The sequence below is a fragment of the Molothrus aeneus genome, chromosome 3 (assembly GCF_037042795.1).
Source record: "Molothrus aeneus isolate 106 chromosome 3, BPBGC_Maene_1.0, whole genome shotgun sequence".
Classification (NCBI taxonomy): domain Eukaryota; kingdom Metazoa; phylum Chordata; class Aves; order Passeriformes; family Icteridae; genus Molothrus; species Molothrus aeneus.
The window spans coordinates 48,590,930-48,610,401 of record NC_089648.1 but is presented as its reverse complement, the minus strand read 5'-3'; the positions used below and the strand labels follow the sequence as shown (position 1 = coordinate 48,610,401).

The following is a 19,472-nucleotide window of genomic DNA, read 5'->3' as shown; positions in this document are numbered from 1 at the left end:
TTTCTTGCTCTAAATGTTGAAATCCAGTCAGTTTTAACTTTATTAGCTTTTCAGGTGTGTAAATTTTTTCAAATTATTGCTGTTCTTTGCCGGATGCTTTTTTTGAAGAAGGATCTTGGTGAAGTGGGCAGGTGAACAGCAGCAGGCATTAAGTATGAAGGATAGTCTCTTATGGACTGTAACACAGTGTTTTAGCTTCTGCCACCCATTTCAAATTCAGGAGAACTTAAACAGCATACTAGGCAGTCTAATGGTAGGGAAAAAAAAGGAATATGGAAGTGATGGCCATCTGTCAAAACGTTGAGGCATTTTTGCTTGGCATTTTTACTAAAACAGCATGGAACCCTTTAGGAGTCTCTTGTGACTTTTTCAGGCTCCAAGACAGAAAGTAAATGCAAATGCTAGAAATGCTTTTTCTCATGCAAAGTCAGATACCTAAATCTAGTTGAGCCATGTATCTGGAGAAGTGCCACTAGTCTCTCTAGTGGCCTCAACCTCTTAATGCAGATGCTTAAAGGAAGGCTGTGACTGCCTGCTCCCCATTTCACCTTCCAGAGGGCACCCAATCACCACACTCTGTGATACAGACTCCTACCTGCAAAACAGTGAGCTGGAGATAAGGATGATAAGCTTACCTACTAAGTGGCTTATAGCTGTCAACAAGAACTTGTCATCTGTTGTGCAGCACCTTTTTATCATTTGAAGGGCAATTTTTTTTTTTTTTTTTTTTTGGTGCAGCAAAAGACAAAAGTTTTCATTAACTAATTGGCTAAAAGACTGGTTGATGCCATTTCAAGCATTGTATTGCTGTATAGCTCTTTATCACAGTTGTACAATCGGGCAGCTAGAACATGCTTCTCATGCTTTTATGTTACTGTAGTTAGTGAATAGTTGAAACTGTAACAGAACATGAACACACATTCAACTGGAGAAAACTGCTGTTGACCAATAGATTTTGGCAGTTCTGCTCTTTAAGGAGAGCTTAGCAAAGGGATACTATTTTTCATGAGGTATGAGTTACATACTTGAATTTTTGGAAACTTGCACCCTAGTTGTTTTCCTCCCCTTTCTCTGCAGTGATTTTTCTTTCAAGAAGATGATTGTCTCAGTCACTGCATCACTGTTTTCTGCAACCGTTGTAGAAGATATTCAGGGGCTTCAGTATTGTTTCCTGTAGAAAGAGCAGTTTCCTCCTATGTACTCTTCACCATATTGTGTATGTGTATAAGCAAACACCACATTTATCAATGAGAGTCTCCTTCGTGGTGCTCATCAGAAGGCCTGTTAAATCCCTGCCTCCCATCTGTTCCTACAGCTAATCAAATGCTGCTGTTTGCTTACTTGCAAATTATTCTGCTGCTGCTAAGACAACTTTCCAGTATTCAGGTTGTATATCCTGAAGACAAGTACAGGTGATTGTAACCAATTTATTTTGCCAGCACCCTGCAACTTTGTGTGTTTTTTAGTTACAAGTTAGGTTGTAAAGATCTTTAATCTGTTAAAAATAACCTGCTTGTGGCTGGGGGTAAGGGTACTTCCTTGTACCAGTAAGCCTATCATAAATGTGCTTCCTGTGTGAAAATGGAGCAATAAAAGCTGAGAGACTTGGGCTTGTTCAGGCTGGAGAAGAGAAGGCTTCAGGGAGACTTTACAGCAAAAGGGTCCTCCAAGAGAGCTGGGGAAGGACTTCTTACAAGGACATGTAGTAATAGGACCAAGAGCTAATTGCTTCAAAATGAAAGGTTTAGATTGGATATTAGGAAGAAAATCTTCACTCTGAGGCTGGTGAGATAGGTTGGAGGAGGCAGGTGGAACAGGTTGCCCATGGAAATTGTGGATGCCCAAGGTCTAGCTAGATGGGGCTTTGAGCAACCTGATCTAATGGAAGGTGTCCCTGCCCATGAGAGGAAGGTTGGAACTTGATGATCCTTCAGATCCCTTCAAACCCAAACCATTCTATAATTCTATGAAATAGCCCTATTCTATGAGTGATAGCTTAACACATCATGAGAACAAAAAATACTGCTTCCCCTTGTCTGTCAGATGGTTTGTAAGACTAATTCTTGAAAATATCACCCTGAGGCATTAAAAACAAAAAGAGCAAGAAAAGAAACCCCTGACCTCATTGTCTTAAAGTTGATCTTATTATTCTGGGATGTTCTTTGTTTGGTATTCAGTTTTGCTCCAGTGTGGTTTAGACACCAAACTGAAGCTGTTCAATGCATTTAGATATTAATACTCTTGTAGTTGGAACCCAGTGGGGGAAAGTTTGTCTGTTCTAGGTGAATGGTGGAGCTAATCTGTTAAAATATGTATTGAATGTGTGAAGTGTGATGCTTTCAGGTAGCTGTGCATTTGGAAAATTAATTATGTGATGACCCTGGCCCACAAAGCCAAGGTGCATCTGAACAAACTCTGATCTACACCCATTGCAGAGAATCAGGGTGACTTCACTCCAAGGTCCTGGCTAAAATTATTTTGACATCTCGAACCAGGCCTATTACTTATATGGAGAAAGTAGTTTTTGGTTTTAATTCACTGTTGTACATGTCAACTAACTCACTCCCAAACACTGCCTGAGTGCTTCAGTTGGATGCTGTGACACGTGATTGCTTCTAATAGGGGATGTGTATACAAGCTCCCCTGAGTTAGGGCCTAAGATAATTAAACCATACTCATCTTTAGGGCAAGGAATATGAAATATGTGAGACATGGCAGGTGAGACATTGGTGTTCTAAATCATCAGTCTCTTAGCTGTGTCCTCTTGAGATTATTTCATCTCTGGAAGCTTATATAAGCTTATATAGTGACGTAAGGCCTGCAGCTGGCCCGCAGGACTGTATTTACATGGTAACATTCACTTAACATGTAAAGATAAATGCCAAGAAATGGATAGTGTATATAGTACTGGTTTACTGGCCTAAAATATCGAGGATTGCTTTCTGAAGTTGTGTGATCTTTATGTTAAACTATGGTAGAAGAGTTCTCCAAACTCATCCACAATAATACTTGTGAGCCTCACCTACTAAAGCCTGAGACCACAAAAAAGAATCTGTTGTCTTGCAACAGTAGCTTTAAACAGGGATCATACTGAGCATGGGGCCTGGAGATGAGAGGAAGCAAAGGCTTTGCCATTGCTGCATCCAGTTTAATGGTAGCTCTGTGATTTCTACATTGTTAAACTGCAAGCTTAATGATAATGTGTGTGCTGTAATGGAGGTCTCTGTAGGGTATTTTGTGTGTCTGTATGATCTCTACCATTGCAGAATGGAACCATTAATCACAAAAAGCTCTGGCAATAGTACATTGTGTAAAAGGACAGTTAGGAAAAGAGCCTGCTGTGTTTGAGAGTCCTATATTTCTGTAGTAATGCCCCTTATTGCATTACTGGAATTTAAGGGAGCAATTTGAGAAGTGCAAAACAGCACTGAGGGCAGATTAAGCAATTATATTTTCATAGGGGGAGATTGAGATCAGCCTCTCTTTTCATGGCGCTCAGCAAGGAGTAGATAGATTAAAGACAGATTCAGAGTTTATGTCTATTAAAAGTGATGGATTTCTTCCTTTAAAAATGCAAATGAATGTCAAGTTTGTTATGGCCAGTCACTTCAATGAATGTTATAGAGATTAAGCCTCATAAATTCAAGCTGCAGTTTTGTTGCGGCAAACACTAAACGAAGGTAAATGAATGCTGAGGTGTAAAAAGACCTGCCTTTGCTTGCAATATCAAGATTACTGCTGTAGTGTAAGCTTACTATAATGAACTACTTTGGGAAGTAGTTGAATGTTTTGGCTTGTGATAGTCATAATGAAACAATTTGTTGCATTGGAATATGAAAGAAATACCCAATTCAATGCAGAAAGTAACTTACAGGATTCTTCTGGTTAATGCTTTGCCATGATAAATCATTAATTAGTATTTTTAAAAAAAGTAAAGAAACTTTACAAGATAAAAGGATTATATTGAAAAGCTATGTTTGCGTTAGACAACACTGGGAAAAGCAAAGTAGCAGTGTGATTGCAGCCAGGTCAACATGTATTGCATTTTCAAAACAGAGCAACTATGTGAAAAGTGTTCATTAGCGGGATCTGTGGACAGAGAATTAATGATCAAATATATTAACTGTTTTCTATGGCTTCACCTATTACTGAGACAACTGCAGCTGCTGAGCTTGGTATCTGCAGTTGAGGCACACTATCCTTTTGCAGTGCTTTGATAAAACCTCATTGACATAATTCTCTGTATAGCAGTGAGCGGCCTTCTTTGGTTTTTCTAAGTAGGCTGGCAAACTTTGGAAGGTGTTTAAGTGTAGGAAGCCTTTAGTGTAGGAAGCCTTTGGGACACAAACATCTCTGTTGAAGTCTATATTTAGAAGTGGCAACTGTTTCTCTAGTAGGGAAATTATCCTGTGATTCCTAACGTGGAATGTGGCAGATGTGCAGAATATCCGTACTCATTTGGTAACAATTTGCCATAATGCCACAGGCAGTAACATAAATTAAATGTTCAGATGTACATATTTCTATAGGAATTCCTCTGCTAAAAAGGAGTAATAATTAAATGCAAAACACTGAACTACTGTGGACAGTTTCAAGATTTTCATGGTATGCAGTAGTGAGGAAAGAGTACTAACACTCTGCAGCATGTGGTTATCTGTGAAGTGTTTGATCTAACATCTTGCTTGTATGGTGCATGTTCAGCTCGCCGTCTTCAGCTCAGTCCCTGGGAGAGCAGCATCGTTAGCAGGCTCCTGACGCCCACACACTCATTCCTGGCTCGGAGTAAAAGCACAGCTGCATTGTCTGGAGATGCAGGTAATCCTGTAACAGCAGAGGCTTCATGTCTCAGACACTTATTTTTCCAGATTCCCTGCCGGAAGCTGTAAAGTCACTGATCTAATTATGGGTGTATGGTAGCATCCCAGAATGAACTTGAACGTCTGTGGTTAGTGTGCATGACAGCATGAAAGCTTCCCTGTACAGTTGTTTGCTATGCCTCTTTCTCTTTCTCCTACTAACTCGTTCTTACTTGTGCCTCTTCATCAATGCAATAAATGAATAAAAAACATAACATACAAAACATGCAGGGCAACAACATCATGCTGGCCATGGCTGTTTAAGGAAATGCACACCTTATTGGAAAGAGCTGATTTAGCACATCCACTGCTAAAGCTGTGAGCTGCTTGCTGCAAAGGAGTTTCAGCCCCTACCAGAGCACTTCCCACATGGAGAAAGTTAGACTTTTATAAAGATAGGCCCTGGCTACTGTGCATTTAATACCTGTGAAGTTAAGTGTGCAGGTTCAGTGGGGTTATAATAATTGTAAAGTTGTCTGCCAACCCCAGAACAGCTCCCTGATGGTACTCACTGAGGGAAAATTAATGTGCAGAAATGTGATGATATTGCTAGGTGGTAATTGAAGGCCCAGGCAAAACTGTATTCCAAATACAACCAGGGCATACTTGCTTATCATGTATTTTAGGTGACAGCTACCTCTTCTTTTATCATAGGATGTTTTATAATAGAATGTTTTGTAATCATCCACTTGGAACTTTACCATTACACCCTCAGCACGTGCAGCAATATATTATTATAAGTTGAGGCAAGTCTTTCTTGTCTGATGTGGACAGGATTTTTATTCTAATTAAAGAACATAGAAGGTAAGAAGGAACAGAGATCTGCTAAGATTACTTTTAAAGAAGCTTTCACTTAAGAACTCTTATAACTAATTAGGCTGTGGTACGTTTCCACAGGGGTGGTGCTGTAGGAGCAAAAATATGGATGATATTCTACAAATAGTAAAATTAAGAAGCACAGCATTCTTTTTTACTCTTCAAAAACAATCACTCATAAAATTAATATTTAATGTCACCTACCAAGAAGGATATTGGAAACTCAGCTCTTCATTAGGGAATAGTTGAGAAGGTTGCATGTGTTACCTTCTTGGAGCAAGCATGAAGCTTTTTGTGACTGCTCTTGTTTATACTTGTTTATACTGCACAGCTAAACCGAGTGGAATATTGAGAAAGGCTACAAAAAGCAGGAAAGACTGATTTGTCAGTTCAGTCTAAGGCACTTCCCTGAAATGCCTTCCCTATGCTAACTGGAACTAAAGCACCAGAAAAATGATCCATCTGCTCATTTTTTTCCAGGTATTATTCTCTAGGAGCAGTAACTTCAGCCCCTTCATACAGGATGCTTCCTGGAGATTAATGATCAAGTGATGTCAATGGCTCACAGCTGCACTCTGAACACTCCACTCATCCCAGCCTGCCATTATTCCCTAGAAAATTACCCTGCCCTTTGGCTGTAAAAATAAATTGCAATGTAAAAAATCCAAACTGAGTTAAATATGTACTCATGTCCTTAAATTTTAAGGAAGTATTAGGGACATCCAGCATAAGAATACATCTGGATCTTTTTTTAAATAAATCCTTTGAAGCCAAAATGTTTTGTAAATAGCTTTCAAAAAGCTCCTCTGAATAGATGTAATCCTGTTAGTATGTGAATCATTGGAAGTGCTGCCTAAAGCATTGTCTGGCAACTTCACAAAGGAAAATGAACTGTTTCTCTTTTAATACTTGTGTTGTCTTCCTTGGTGGTAACTTCAGATAATCAGCATGCAGAAGGGGAATTGAATCACAGGGCAGGAGCCACATAAATGATAAGGTGTGTAAAGCATTATGCCACTGCCTCCTATCTGGTTTAGATGCCCTCAACCAACATAAAACCACAAGCAAAAAATCCCTGTTTTCTTGTTTCTTGCTTGTTTTTAAGTTAGTCATAATTCCTCATTAAACATAAATCCCTATGAACTATAAGGCAAGCATTAGCGCCATTGCTGTAACGCTTACATGAGACTCTTTATTCATAATGTTAATCTCTTGGTACAGGAGAATTTGCAGCATTAGTACTGTTAAGTCTATGAGCTCTTCCTGTAACAGCAGCTGTACTTTTGTAAGACTAGAAGAATTAACTGTATGTGGAACTGCATTCTTTCAAGTGTGCTCAGGGAGGGATATACAGGCAAGAAATATTGGTTTAGTTTCATTTGGTTTGGCTTTTCATTATGGAAATAGAGGATGTAAATTTCTTTGACATGGAGGAAAAAAAAGGAATAGGAAAGATACTATATAGAGCCCCTATTTTATCCTCAAGTGACATGCTGGATAGTAACTGTGCTAAGACTCAATTAAATGACCAGAAGAGACAAACAGGAGCTGATAACGTAGTTTTTCCCAATCTTCTCCTTCAGTTAAATCAAGAGAAAGTCCAAGAACACTTTGCTGCAAGAAGTTTCCCATGATATGTTTTGCAGTTAAAGTTCTCTTTGAAGATAAAATCAGAGCATTGTATATCTGATACCTGCTATTGTCAGGTCTTTTGATAACAGTCTTTTTGCTTGTGCAGACCAACACAAGCTGCCATCCTGGTTACTCAAAAACTAATTTCCAAGCTGATTTGTTGTTGTCAGCCTGTTTTTTTTTAATGCGTAACATAATTTGCTGTTGAGAATGTATTTGAGTAAGTTGTTATTCTAGAAGTATCAAAAATATAATGGGCTGAAATATTCCTAAAAACAAGAATTAAAAAAAAATCATTTGCTGCAAATTGTAGACAGCAATTTCATTGATTTCCTAGTTGAAACTGGTTTGTATTGTCAATGAGTTTTGATCTTTGTGTGTATGTCTCCTTTAATTTTTCTTCACTTCCAATGCAGTTCGTAGGCATTCTGATTTCATTTGATTGCTTTCTATTCTGAATGTAATTGAAACTCATTTCAATGTGTCTACTAAGCTAATCTGTCAGAGCAGCCATTGTTTCTACTGCTTTTTCAGAACCACCAGTTGTACAAAAACTTAATGGGAAAATACTATCTACTACCCAGTATCATGGCATATTTCTTAAATTTTTAGAAAGAAATTATTAGTTTACAAATGGAAAAGTGCATGAACACCTATTGAACTTGCATCCTTACTGTATGTGTGGCCAAGCTAACGTGTCAAATGATGGTTCTGATTTGATACTTAGCCATTTCTCTGTGTATTAATACCTTCTTTCTTTTCTGTCTTTCTCGGTCGTTTCTGTTCCTGCTGGCTTTCCTCTGTCAATTCTCCAATGCTACTCTGTAATTAAAACTAATAAATAATGAAACCAACCAACACCGTAGTTATCCCCGTTTGTCCCCGTTCAGCATCTTGCAGCCCCCTCAGCCCTCTGTCCTACAAGGCCCTGAACTGCAGGAATTCAGGAGAAAGAGCAAAACTCTATGCCTCCACCGATGCCGTTGGACGTCGGAGAACAACGCACCTTTCAGGGGTAAGCTTGGCAGCCAATGTGTCCTTGGTGTCCCGTGCCATGACCACCTGACTGCAGTGCTTGTTAGGACTGGAATAGCTGCAGGGATACTTCCTCTCCTCTGCATCATCCCCTCCTCTCCAGTTTGTGTCATAGTTGGCTGGATTTTAACTGAAACATGCTACATTATGTGGTGGCACAACCTGATTATGCACCAAAGAATCCATGTGGAAAAGCACTGATGTTTTCCAAACACCTGTGTTTGCAGAGTAGATGCCTTAGTTTCTCACAAGGCACAGAGGCAGTCACAGTGCCCTGTTCTCAAGTGGATTCTTTGCTGCCTTTTAAGGCCCAAGATGGTGTTGCCATTTTTCCCTCAGTGGGGAACTTGTTTTTCCCAGCAGGCTGTTTCCACAAAGGTTCCAGAATTTGATGTCTTTTGAGACCTCTGGCAAATTCAGCTGAGCCCCTAGAATAGAGGGGGCGGGGAATGCATGCACTCACATGTCTCTGTCCACAAGTGCATAGAGTACTCTCACTTCATCTGTACTTTCTTAGGTACCAGAACCTAAGAAAGGCTAGTAAATGTTTCCTCCCTGGGAAGGAAGAAGTTGGTTTAGGAGCATGGTTTATAAGCAAGGCTTTCTACAGGTCACTGTTCATTCTGAATGATTTAATAGCAGTACTATGGCTGATCTGAGCTTTTAGGAAAATCGAAACAGTAGAGCAAACTCGTGTTCACTGTGCTCCAAGCCAATGGGATGCAGTCAGACCCAGTTCAAATTCATTTGCTGAACCTGAGCAGTTATATTTTTCTTGTACTCCACAACCTGAGTTAGAGTGTGAGAAGGGTTGAAGTAATCTCTGCAAAATATTGTGTAAGAGGTGCTCGCATTTTTGTTTGGCCTGATGGGCAGAAGGTCAAGAGGCAGTGCTGCTATTGCCATCCTTATTGGAAGCAGTGTTAATCAAAGTGCCACAAGTCATAGCCTCTACTTAATCTTTCAGGCAGAGGGTAGTATACTGAAGTTTAAGCTAAGGCATAGTCTTAGTATGTATCTTTAGAGAAATTTCCTAGCATGTGCATAGAGCACGGCCTGTTGGTGCTTCCTCTTAAGTCTTTCTGATTGCATGAGGTTTGGGGTTTGGCTTTTCTTTTTTCCTAAATTAGAAAGAAGACAGGTTGTTACTTTTTGGTGGAGGAGGTAATATGAAACTCTTGTTGATATAAAATGAGTTAAGAGCTGTTTCCAGTAGCCTGTATGATGTGGAGAATCTTTTATGCTTCTGAAAACTTCTGTATTAATTCAGCTTTTTACTTTATTGATATGAGGAAAAATTTTCTGATGCTCTGCTTTCAATACTAATAAAGTAGATACAATAGAGAGTTACTGTTAGCAAGCCAAAACTCTTGTTCATTGTAGTGCATTTGTTCTGGTTGTATTTACTTTGCTAACTCAGTGCATCATGTGCTCATGAAGTTGTTTTCAGTCTGTCTTTTCCAGCTGTTAACCTGGCTTTCAGTTCAGGGGACAAGCATTGCACAGCTTTCAGCTGGTGAGGCTCTCAAGCCTCATGATGCACCTATTACAGGGGTTGTGTTTCAGCCTCAGCCAAGGTGGTGAGCAGCGGCCTCTTTCTTCATCATGCTGGCTGAGTGGCAGCTCAGTGTACTTTCCAGCATTCCTAGTCTTCAGACTCCTGGGGTCTGAGCTCCTTATTCCAAAACCATGAAGTTTTTCATCTATACTAAAATATGGGGAGTATATAGATACTTAAGTTCTGATATATTGCCTTAAAGCAGTTGTTCTGTTGTAGCTCTGGTTTGTGTTATTGGAAATGTTTCTCAACTTAGCATTTTATTTTTTAAAAAATAAAGAAGGAAAAAGGAAATCACTATCATGTATAAGAACCAATGGCAAAAAGTATGTGCTGTAAAATCATCCAAGGAAAGAAAGACTTGGATAACTGGTGTACCATATTTGGAAGCTTTGAGGACATCTGTGGTGTTCACTTATAAGCATGAATCCAAAATATTGTGCTATATAGAAAGACTGTGACCAAGTATGAGCCAAGGGGAGGGGGAGTTTGTTTTGTGTTTTCTTCAAAAGAAATTCTGTGTTTATGGGAAGCAGTGGAAGGTACTCTGTGGCAGTCAGCAAAGATCAAACTATAAAAGGTAATTTTTTTGCCTGTGTAAAAATAAGCCTCTGCAAATTAGCCCATTACATCTTAGGACAGGAGAGAATGGTTAGGAAGGATTCTTGTTGTCAAATGCACATCTACTGACAAAGATGGTGTCAGGTTACAGGAGCTATATTAAGGAACTTGTTAAACAAGCTGCAGAAACCACTGACTCAGCACTGCTTTTTCTCAGCCCCCCAACTCCTTGTCCTTAACTAAGCTTGCTTTGCTGTCTTTAGCTGTGTGAACTCTGGCTTGACTTTGTCTTTTTGTTTGCTGAGCTATAGACTGACAAAAGAGAAAAGGACCATTTGTCATCCAGCTTCTCAGCCAACTTTAAAGGAGGTCATTTTACTTCCAGCCTCAAAGCTAGATCATCAGCTCCCTCTCCAGTTTGGTAAGTCAAGTACAGCCTTAGCTGGACATGAGCTATAGGCAGCTCTGATTGTTCTATTAATCAAATGTGAAACAGGGCAAATGTATTTGATGATGTAGATGTTTTCTCTCTGTGAAGAAAGGGAAAGACAGTTCTGCTTTTAAAAAAATCTTGCTACTGTTCTGGAGAAGGGGAAGGGGCAGGAAAATACTTGGTTTCTTCCTTCCTGGTTGGGCTCAGTGCTCACACACATCTGGAGAGTTGGAGAGAGGCATTTTGCGTGAAACCCATTCAGTTGTGCCAGCAGTCCTGCTTGATAGAGAAACAGAGAAGTGGCTTTATTTTTAGCTGCTATGGTTGTAGAAGTGATATATAAGTGGAAACCAGCATTGTCACTCTTTGATTACACAGGCATGCGTCAAAGTCTTTGCCTTTTTTGCCTGGCACACCCAAGCAGATAACTTCCCCACCTGGTTCCTCCAAAGTTTCCTCTGCTCAGACACGTCCTCCCTCTCCTGGCAACATCCGGCCAGTCAAAAAAGAGATCAAACCAGAAGGTGAGAAGAAAAGACCAGAAAAGGAGGCTGAAAAGGCCAATGAGGTGAGGACAGAAGAGAGTAAAGGAACTTCAGCAGGTGCTGGAGAACCCACAAGTCAGGAGCAGCTCACTGTCCAAGCACAGCTAACTCAAGGTAAGGAGACATCCTACTTTAGGATAAGGAATCTTTTATATTTTTCCTTCCCATTTTCTGAAATTATGTAGCTTTCAGTATTTTTCTGTCAAAGGTTTGTCTGAATTCTTCACAACACTCCTATTGATGTATGTTCATGATGAGAAAATTGTAGGCAGGTTGAAGCCCTCATTCTTCTAAGTCAAAACAACATGCCAAGTTGCCTCACGCAGCGTAGCTTCACAAGCTTTTTCTCTGCCTTTTTGGACAGGAATTTTGTTCTCCATATCCTAACATAGCTTATTTACAAGCTGTTGAAGTAGAATAATAATGGTCTGAAGATGGTACAGGAAGCCACCACATAAGGTGTGTGAGCAGTGAGAATGTCCTGCTCTGCTAGACACAGTGCACTTGTGCTGGTAACACTGCTAGCTTGTGTATAATATTGAAAAAGAACCATATCACAGGAGAGATTAGCAGAATATAGTGGAATGCAAAGAAGAGTAAGGAGAAGAGTAAAAAGGAATAGGGAGAATTTTTAAGGGAAAATGAGTTATTAAAAATAGTTAACCAGTGAACAAGAAACCCACACCAAACCCTACCAGCCTTGAAAAGTAGCAATGCAGAAAAGGATGTACACAAAAAAAAGACTGTAAAGTGTAGAAAGGGCAAAAGGTAAATCTGAAAATTAAAAAATATAGGTTTCTTCTAGCAGACAATTTAGTTCATTCTAAATATGGCATAAACAGTCTCTTGCAGATGAGATAGAAAGTCCAGTGTGGCCACTGGGATACAGAAGTTGGGTTAGTTATGATTCTGAACTTAAAATTCGTAGACTTCCCTGTAGTTATCTTTCAGATAAGAGTTTTAAGTATTAGTAAGCTTGCATTCAACTGCAGCAGGTATAGTTTGGGGTTGTTCTGTGAAGAAAGCCTCACGTGAATTGATTTCTTGTGTTTTTTTTAAGTCCCGTTACAGCAGTTCCTGTCTGATACCCAGGTCTACTACAGAAGGTGCAACCCCACAAAAAGGGTGAATGGATGTATCTATTCGCCACGGGCATGCAAAGGAGATTTAATTGCTATCTTTTGTCTGCTTCCTTTTGAGGAGAAAACTTCCTTTTAAGACCATTTCAGAGATAGCACTGAGATAACTTTGCAAGTGTTTACAAGTTGTAGCTCTCCAGTACAAGGTGCCGACCAGAAAAACCATCATGCTTGTTTCACTGTTTAGTTCAGGAGAAAGAGAGGCTCCACTTCTTTGCAGCATCTGTCAACATTTGAGTTTGTGACAAGATCTCTTAGTATTGAAACATGTGTGTTTCAAGATGTGTTTATGTGTGATAAAGGTATTCAAAACTCAAGCAGTTTGTATTCACATCAAAGAATACAAGCAAAGATATAAAGTGGAGACAAATGAAAGAGAAGGGTACTATAGTCAAAGCAGGGAGCAGCCCTTCAAATTGAATGTGTTTTCCCAAAGCCAGAGGAGGTGGTGGTTGGGACCAGAGATAAAGACCTCAAGCAAAACATTTTACATGTGAGGTTATAGGATGGCTTTGTACTGCCAATGGAGGCCCCAGCTACCAAAACTGAGTCACTAGTTGAATTCAAGAATCTAGAGAGGTGCAAGTACAGCATTTGGGGCTAGAGGAATGTTGCTGATTCTCCTGGGACTGTGTTGCAGGTGAGTACAGCTCATTCCCTACAGGTAACACACTCGCCTTTCGCTGGTCTGGCTCAGCTGCCTGCTGGCTCTGTGTTCACAGGAGCCAGGAGGTCAGCAGGTAGCAATTGCTGATGAAGCTGTTCAAGCTTTTGCAGGCAAATCTCATACACAACTTTACTAATGCCACTGAAGCTTTAAAGGTCTTTTGGGTGTTATCTGTTCTGACAGCAGGGCAGGTGTGCATTAAGCTGCTTGTTATGCTGCCAACTTCAGCGCCTGGGGCAAGAAGCGAGCTCCAAGCAGCACAAAGCTATGCTCCCTTCAAAGCAACAGCCCTGCCTTGGCCCATGTTAGTAAATTAGAAAGGGCTGAGGTACAGGAACTCTGTCATTTATACTGTTTACAATTACAAAGGCTCTCTGGTATGTTTCTGATCCAGGCTGTAATTGCAGCCTCATTTTCTTACCTTCTGTCCCCAAGGCTACTAAGAGCATGGCTCTAAATGGCTCCCAAGATTCAGAGTGATCAAATTGCTTACCTTTTTATATTCCAACATCCCAGAATTTTCTAAGTTCCCAGCTACATCTTGGAGGTTAGCCCAGCTCGGGACTGTTCCCTGGGGTTGGGCTGAATACCTGTTTTGTTAATGTGAGAGAATAGTGCTCCATTGCACTAGGGCTAAACTGTGCCAGCTCACCTCAAGGCTAGAGAACAGGCACTGGCACTCTTTGAATTACTGGTGTAGAAGTATCATTTAAATTCATGGTCGAAGCTCTGAAGCAGTTATAGAAAGACCTCTGTAGTTTTTAGCTGATAGAAGAGGAGAGGAGAGGTCAACAGATGGGAATTCAGCACAGAAAACAAATTAATTTGTTTGTTTACATGATGAGGTATAGGAAGGGGGGAATCGGGGAGGAGACCCCCCTTTAGAAGTTGTTAGTGAGGTTAGGAAAATTGCCACAGCTCAGTGTATGGTTAGAAATGCAGATTTATAATCATCTGCTTGCTGCTCTTTATGACTTATTTTACATATATATTACTGGGTCAGAATCTAATTTCATTGACAGTTCAAAGTCTTCCCTCTCCATGTTTGCCTGCATTACCAGATGGAATTACTCTGGGAATGCTTCCTAACATTAGCTTGTGTGTTGGTAATGGTCCCTGGTGTCTAGAGAAAAGGTGATAAGTCACTCTGTACCTGTGCTAGATAATGCCAGGCAAACTTACAGAAATATGAAAAAAACCCTATGAAAACTATATGAAAAAGTAACATCTTCTCTGCCACATGGACAAAGCTGGCCCTGAATAAAGAATTGATATGAAGGCATTACTGAAATTTGAACACAAGCCACAGTTCACCAATAGTGGCAACATTTAAAAAGCTGTGTCCCATGAGTTGCCTCAGGTTGGAGCAGCTGCAAAACTGATGATAGCTGGTGTCCTACCATTAGTGCAGATCACATCAGGCAGTTGATGTTTGAGATCACCAAGTCACCAAAAGTGACTATCACCAAAAATTCTGGATCTGATCTTCAGAAGTGGATGATCATACAGAAGAAAATATAATTTCACAATGTTTTATTTCTGCTCTTCAAACAGAATTGGGCAAACTTAAGTAATGTGATGGTAAGGACTTTCTAAGTCAGCATAACTTCTGTTCAGCACCTGTCAGCATTTGTTCTGACGGAAAATTTGACTTACACTTTCAGCTGCAATGCTTTCACATACCCTGCAAAACCAAACTTCCCTGAAGGTGTGTGAACCTCTGGCATCTAGAAACCTCTTCCTCCTCTGAATCATTTAAAAAAACACATAATCTTGAAAACACTTTGCAGTGCATTTACAAGTATTTTTTGTTCAAGGGAGTGACATCTTGGCTACTGTGTCTGTACAAACTCATTTTCTTTCCCATTTGTTTCAGCAGCCAGCCCATCCCTACCTCCTGCCCCACCAACTCCTTCTCCAGCCCCAGCACTGCCCAAGCCCTCTGCAGGTACAACTGACCCTGAAGAAGCAACAAGGCTGCTGACTGAAAAGAGGCGCCTTGCCCGTGAGCAGCGGGAACGGGAGGAGCAGGAAAGGAGGGAGAGAGAAGAGCTTGAAAGGTAATTCTAGGCCTCTGCAGCAGAGAAGCATGTAGACGTTTGTAGCAACTTGTTGTGTGTATTCTGCTGTCACATTGTTACATGTGAAGCACAGCACTGAAGTGCAGAAGGCACAAGTTCCTCCCCAAAACCGTATTTTGCTGCTGGGTTTTTCAGTTGGTGGTGGTACCTAAGCAGATGTGTAAGGTTAAAACTTTTTCTAAGTAGAGCTTTAAAATAAGTCAGGAGGAGAGAGTAGATCCTTGCAGTTGTGATTCGTTTTTTTCCTCAGAGATTAACTAAGCTGTACTTTTTTATTCTGGCTAGAGAACTCTGCACGGCTGTTTTCAACTTTGTGATCAGTCTTTTACTTTGAGTTGTAAGATCTCTGTTGTGGGTGGTGCTTTAGGTGTGACTTAGACCTCTTTGTTTTCTTGTTTAAAATAAAGACACCCCCAACACCCTCGCAGAAGTTTTGGAGGGTAATTAATGTTACATCTCACTTTCTAATAGCAAATGAGTAGCCCATCAGAATACTCATGACTCTGGCTACAAGTCTACAAGTTGTGTTTTTTTGGAGGGCTGCCATGCCTCTGGAATTTGTCGGATTTCTTAAACCACTTTGCTAATAGGAACAAGGCAGAACTAGTTAAAAAAGCCTGGCTTTCCAAAAGGCTCACGACACTGACTCTCAAAAAGAGTTTTAAAGAAAAAAAGCTGCTGTGGCGTAAGAGTAATATAGTGAATAAATACTAAGTCAGAAAGATCAAAAATAAAAAGTAAAGATAATCAGCTTTCACAGTGAAAGGAGTTTTCAGTGTCTGTGCAGTGCCTTCATAAAAGAACTTGAAAGGAGTTGAGGCCAGTGAGATGATGTTGGTCTCCAGTGAGATAAGTCAGTTGTGAACAGGTTGAGACATATCTTACAAAATGGAAGCTGAATTGCTGTACTAATAAGCATAAAGGAATGTAGGAATAGGAAATAATCCTAACTTTACTGGTGTTGGTCTCTGGGTGAATTATCTCTGAGGGAAGAGATCTTGTTTGGAGTTGAATATGTGAAACATATTCTGGAACAAAATGAAAATGTCATTCTGAATGACCCCAAGATAAATCTACGTTTTGAATGTTGAGTTTTATTTTTTCTTTACAATTGTTAAATTAGTAAAATTAGAAAAATAAGTGCAGAAAGACATCAAGGAAGATCACAAGCACAAAGTAGTTCCCATATAAAAATCTACTAAGCAGGTGAGGATTCTTCAGCTGGGAAGGTATGCTAAAAAGTCCTAAATAATTTGGGAAACGTCAAAGGTGAAGGGAAAAGTCACTCGCTTCATAACACAAGGATATGAGGAGCCATTAGTAAGGTTGGGAGGAAACCTTCAAAAATTGGCAGAATTAGATACTTTTTTAAATCAAGGAATCATTGCCATGAAGTGAGATGGGTGACAAAAATGCATACTTTTAAAAATATGATTATAGCAGAAAGGAGTGTTTTGCAGAATGTATTAATCAAAGATACTATTTCTGACTCAGAAAGTATGCAAGTCATCAACTAGGCAGAGATATGCAGGAAAAGTATTGGTGTTGAATTGCAAAGGTTTTTATATTCCATAGGGCTTCATGTTTGGCCTCTATGGGAAGCAGAACAGAATAGGACAGCAGTGCACCCTTTATCAAATTGGGACAGCAGTGCTGGATCAGGAACCTGGTCGTTTGGCTTTTCTCCCTACTTTTATTACCTGTTTTTCTTATGCTTATTTAATGATTGCAGACAAAAGAAAGAGGAGCTGTCACAGAGGATAGCTGAAGAAAGAGCTCGCCGAGAGGAGGAGGAAGTTCGCAGACAAGAAGCAGAAAAACAAAGGAAGGATGCAGAGGAGCGGGAAAAGGAGGAACGGCTGCGCCGCCAGGCAGAAGAGAGAGAGCAGAAGGAGAAAGAAGAGATGGAGCGTGTTCAGAGACAAGTATGCTTCCCTCTTGGAATTTCTGGGCCAGTCTAGCTGGCAGCAAAGTGGATGTAGCCGCACTTCCCTTCCTAAATTAGAGCAATAGCTACAATTTAAATGCTATCTGAAAAGTGTTGGGACAGAGTTCATTCCATAGAGTAGTTCAAAGAGCAGAGATCTTTCTACTTGACAGAAACATGTGGTAGGGAGTTGAGTTTTGGGGTTTTTTTTTCCCTCTCTCCCTTTTCAATGTATTTTGAACAAATCCTTTCTTATTCCTCATAAATTAGGATGAAAAGATCAATATAGTTGTGTTGGGGAATTTTGATAAATGCTGTTATACCAGAGGATTCTTTGTCCCAAGAGTTATAGCAAGTCCAGATCTAAAGATAACTATTCACTGTGTTGAATTCTAATCCTATGTCAAATACTGCTTTTGTGTGGGGCTGGTGGGAAGGGGTAGAATTAATCAAACCAAGGAGAACCTTTATCTGGCCCAGTACTCCAGAAATTAGTCAAAAGACATAATAAATGAAAATTAAGTTTTTCAAGTGCTTTCATTTTTGATGGGCATAATGTTGGTTTACTGACTTCAGGAGAGGCTGTGGTAAGCATTCTGGATTGGATTCTTCTCTTCTCACATGTCCTCTTACTTCTTGCATGTGCTTTATTCTTCCACAATCCAACACTTCAATTTGCCTTGTAGACACGAGGTTTTTCTTCTGATGTATAAATGTATGCTTCTGATAATAAATGTTTAAAGGACTGTGTTAGTGGATATGGCTGAGAAATTCCATTCTTCTTTTCCAGAAGATTTGTGCTACTTTCTTTGAAATGCTAAACTGAGGTTTAACTCAATTTAGCCCTCAAAGATATAACAGGGCCAAGGCTTTTTTGGATGTTAGAGATGCAAGAAATTATCTATTGTAGTAGTTCCATCATATAATAGTGTCCCAGGCAGGGAGCAAGGCCCCTCTACAGTATATTCCAGGCAAATTTTGCATTTCATTAAAAAAGCAGAAATGGAAAGTTTGTGCAAATGGGCCTGTGGCTGTTTGCCCTTGATCCTGTTAAACAGTTACTCTGTTGGCCAAACAAAACATTCTGCTGCATTTGTTTTACTCTCAGAAATATCCACCACACAAAATATGGATCTCTCTAATACTTTCCTGGCTGCTGTTTAAGGCTGAAGGCTAGAAAAATTTATTCCTTTTTTGTCATCTGCCATGTTCTTGAACAGACACGGAACCAAACATAATGTCCATTGTTTAGTTATTCTCTCTTAATACTATGCAAAACATGGAAATTAATCAAGAAATACGCAGTTCCATCTGAAAAGATTTTTGGTGACTTGTAAACCTCAAAAGTGTGTTTTCAGGGTGTTGTAGACAGACATAATTAGATATAGAGTATAAAACTTGTCATTCCTCTCCTATTTTTCCTTGCTTCTTTTTCTTTTACCACCAACACAGAAAGAAGAGGAAGCTCGCCTGCGGGAAGAGGCTGAGAGGATTCGATTAGAACGTGAAAAGCATTTCCAAAGAGAAGAGCAAGAGCGCTTGGAAAGGAAGAAGGTAACTCAGTCCATGCAGAGAAACTGTGATTGGTTGTGCCTTAGCAGTCTGTTTCCACCTGAGCAGTAGGAAGTAAATGATGTAAATGTGCTCTCAGAAAGGCTGCAGTCCTCATTGGCCTGATGTGACAATGAAGGGAATATTGCCAACAGTAATAAATAATTCATTTTTTTGCAATAAATAGATACAGCTGATAAATGACAAGCAGTTGTGGTTTGGAAGAAAGATATTCAAATTAATGCCACCAAACATTATTTTTCTCCTTTACATTTCATTGTAGAGGCTTGAGGAGATCATGAAGAGAACTAGGCGTGTAGAAGCTGTAGATAAGGTCAGTGCTGCTACTTAACATGTGTAAATGTTGAACACGTTTCTGTTTTTTTCCCTAGTGCCATTCTTAATTTACAAAACTGTGCTTCCTTTGTAGAAATCCAATGACCAGCAAAATGGACATATATCAAAGGCAAATATTACTGGAGAAGCAGGTATTGTGTTTAACTGTGCCCTGAGCACAACAGGTGAATAAATGCCTACTGAGCACAATGATTTGAGAAACAGTTCTGAAACTTGGCACACTAACTGCAGTAATAAAAACTATGAGAGGAATATAGATGAAATCTTAGCAGACATTAATTATTTAGGCTTTCTGTGTAGGTAGTTAGCCATTA

The 19,472-nt window shown here is 39.8% G+C and overlaps 1 protein-coding gene across 7 annotated transcripts in view; it reads left to right on the top strand.

Moving 5' to 3' along the window:
• MAP7 (microtubule associated protein 7) overlaps positions 1–19,472 on the top strand; it is a 109,637-nt gene that overhangs the window by 79,799 nt on the left and 10,366 nt on the right. For 3 of the 7 annotated variants that reach the window (XM_066546870.1, XM_066546867.1, XM_066546871.1), the window contains 9 exons: positions 4,702–4,815; positions 8,171–8,319; positions 10,770–10,879; positions 11,270–11,550; positions 15,119–15,302; positions 17,056–17,248; positions 18,703–18,804; positions 19,085–19,135; positions 19,232–19,289. In XM_066546870.1, the coding sequence (XP_066402967.1) occupies positions 4,702–4,815; positions 8,171–8,319; positions 10,770–10,879; positions 11,270–11,550; positions 15,119–15,302; positions 17,056–17,248; positions 18,703–18,804; positions 19,085–19,135; positions 19,232–19,289 (1,242 nt within the window). The remainder of the gene's footprint in view (positions 1–4,701; positions 4,816–8,170; positions 8,320–10,769; positions 10,880–11,269; positions 11,551–15,118; positions 15,303–17,055; positions 17,249–18,702; positions 18,805–19,084; positions 19,136–19,231; positions 19,290–19,472) is intronic. The other 4 variants (XM_066546869.1, XM_066546872.1, XM_066546868.1 and 1 more) reach the window with 3 other exon arrangements.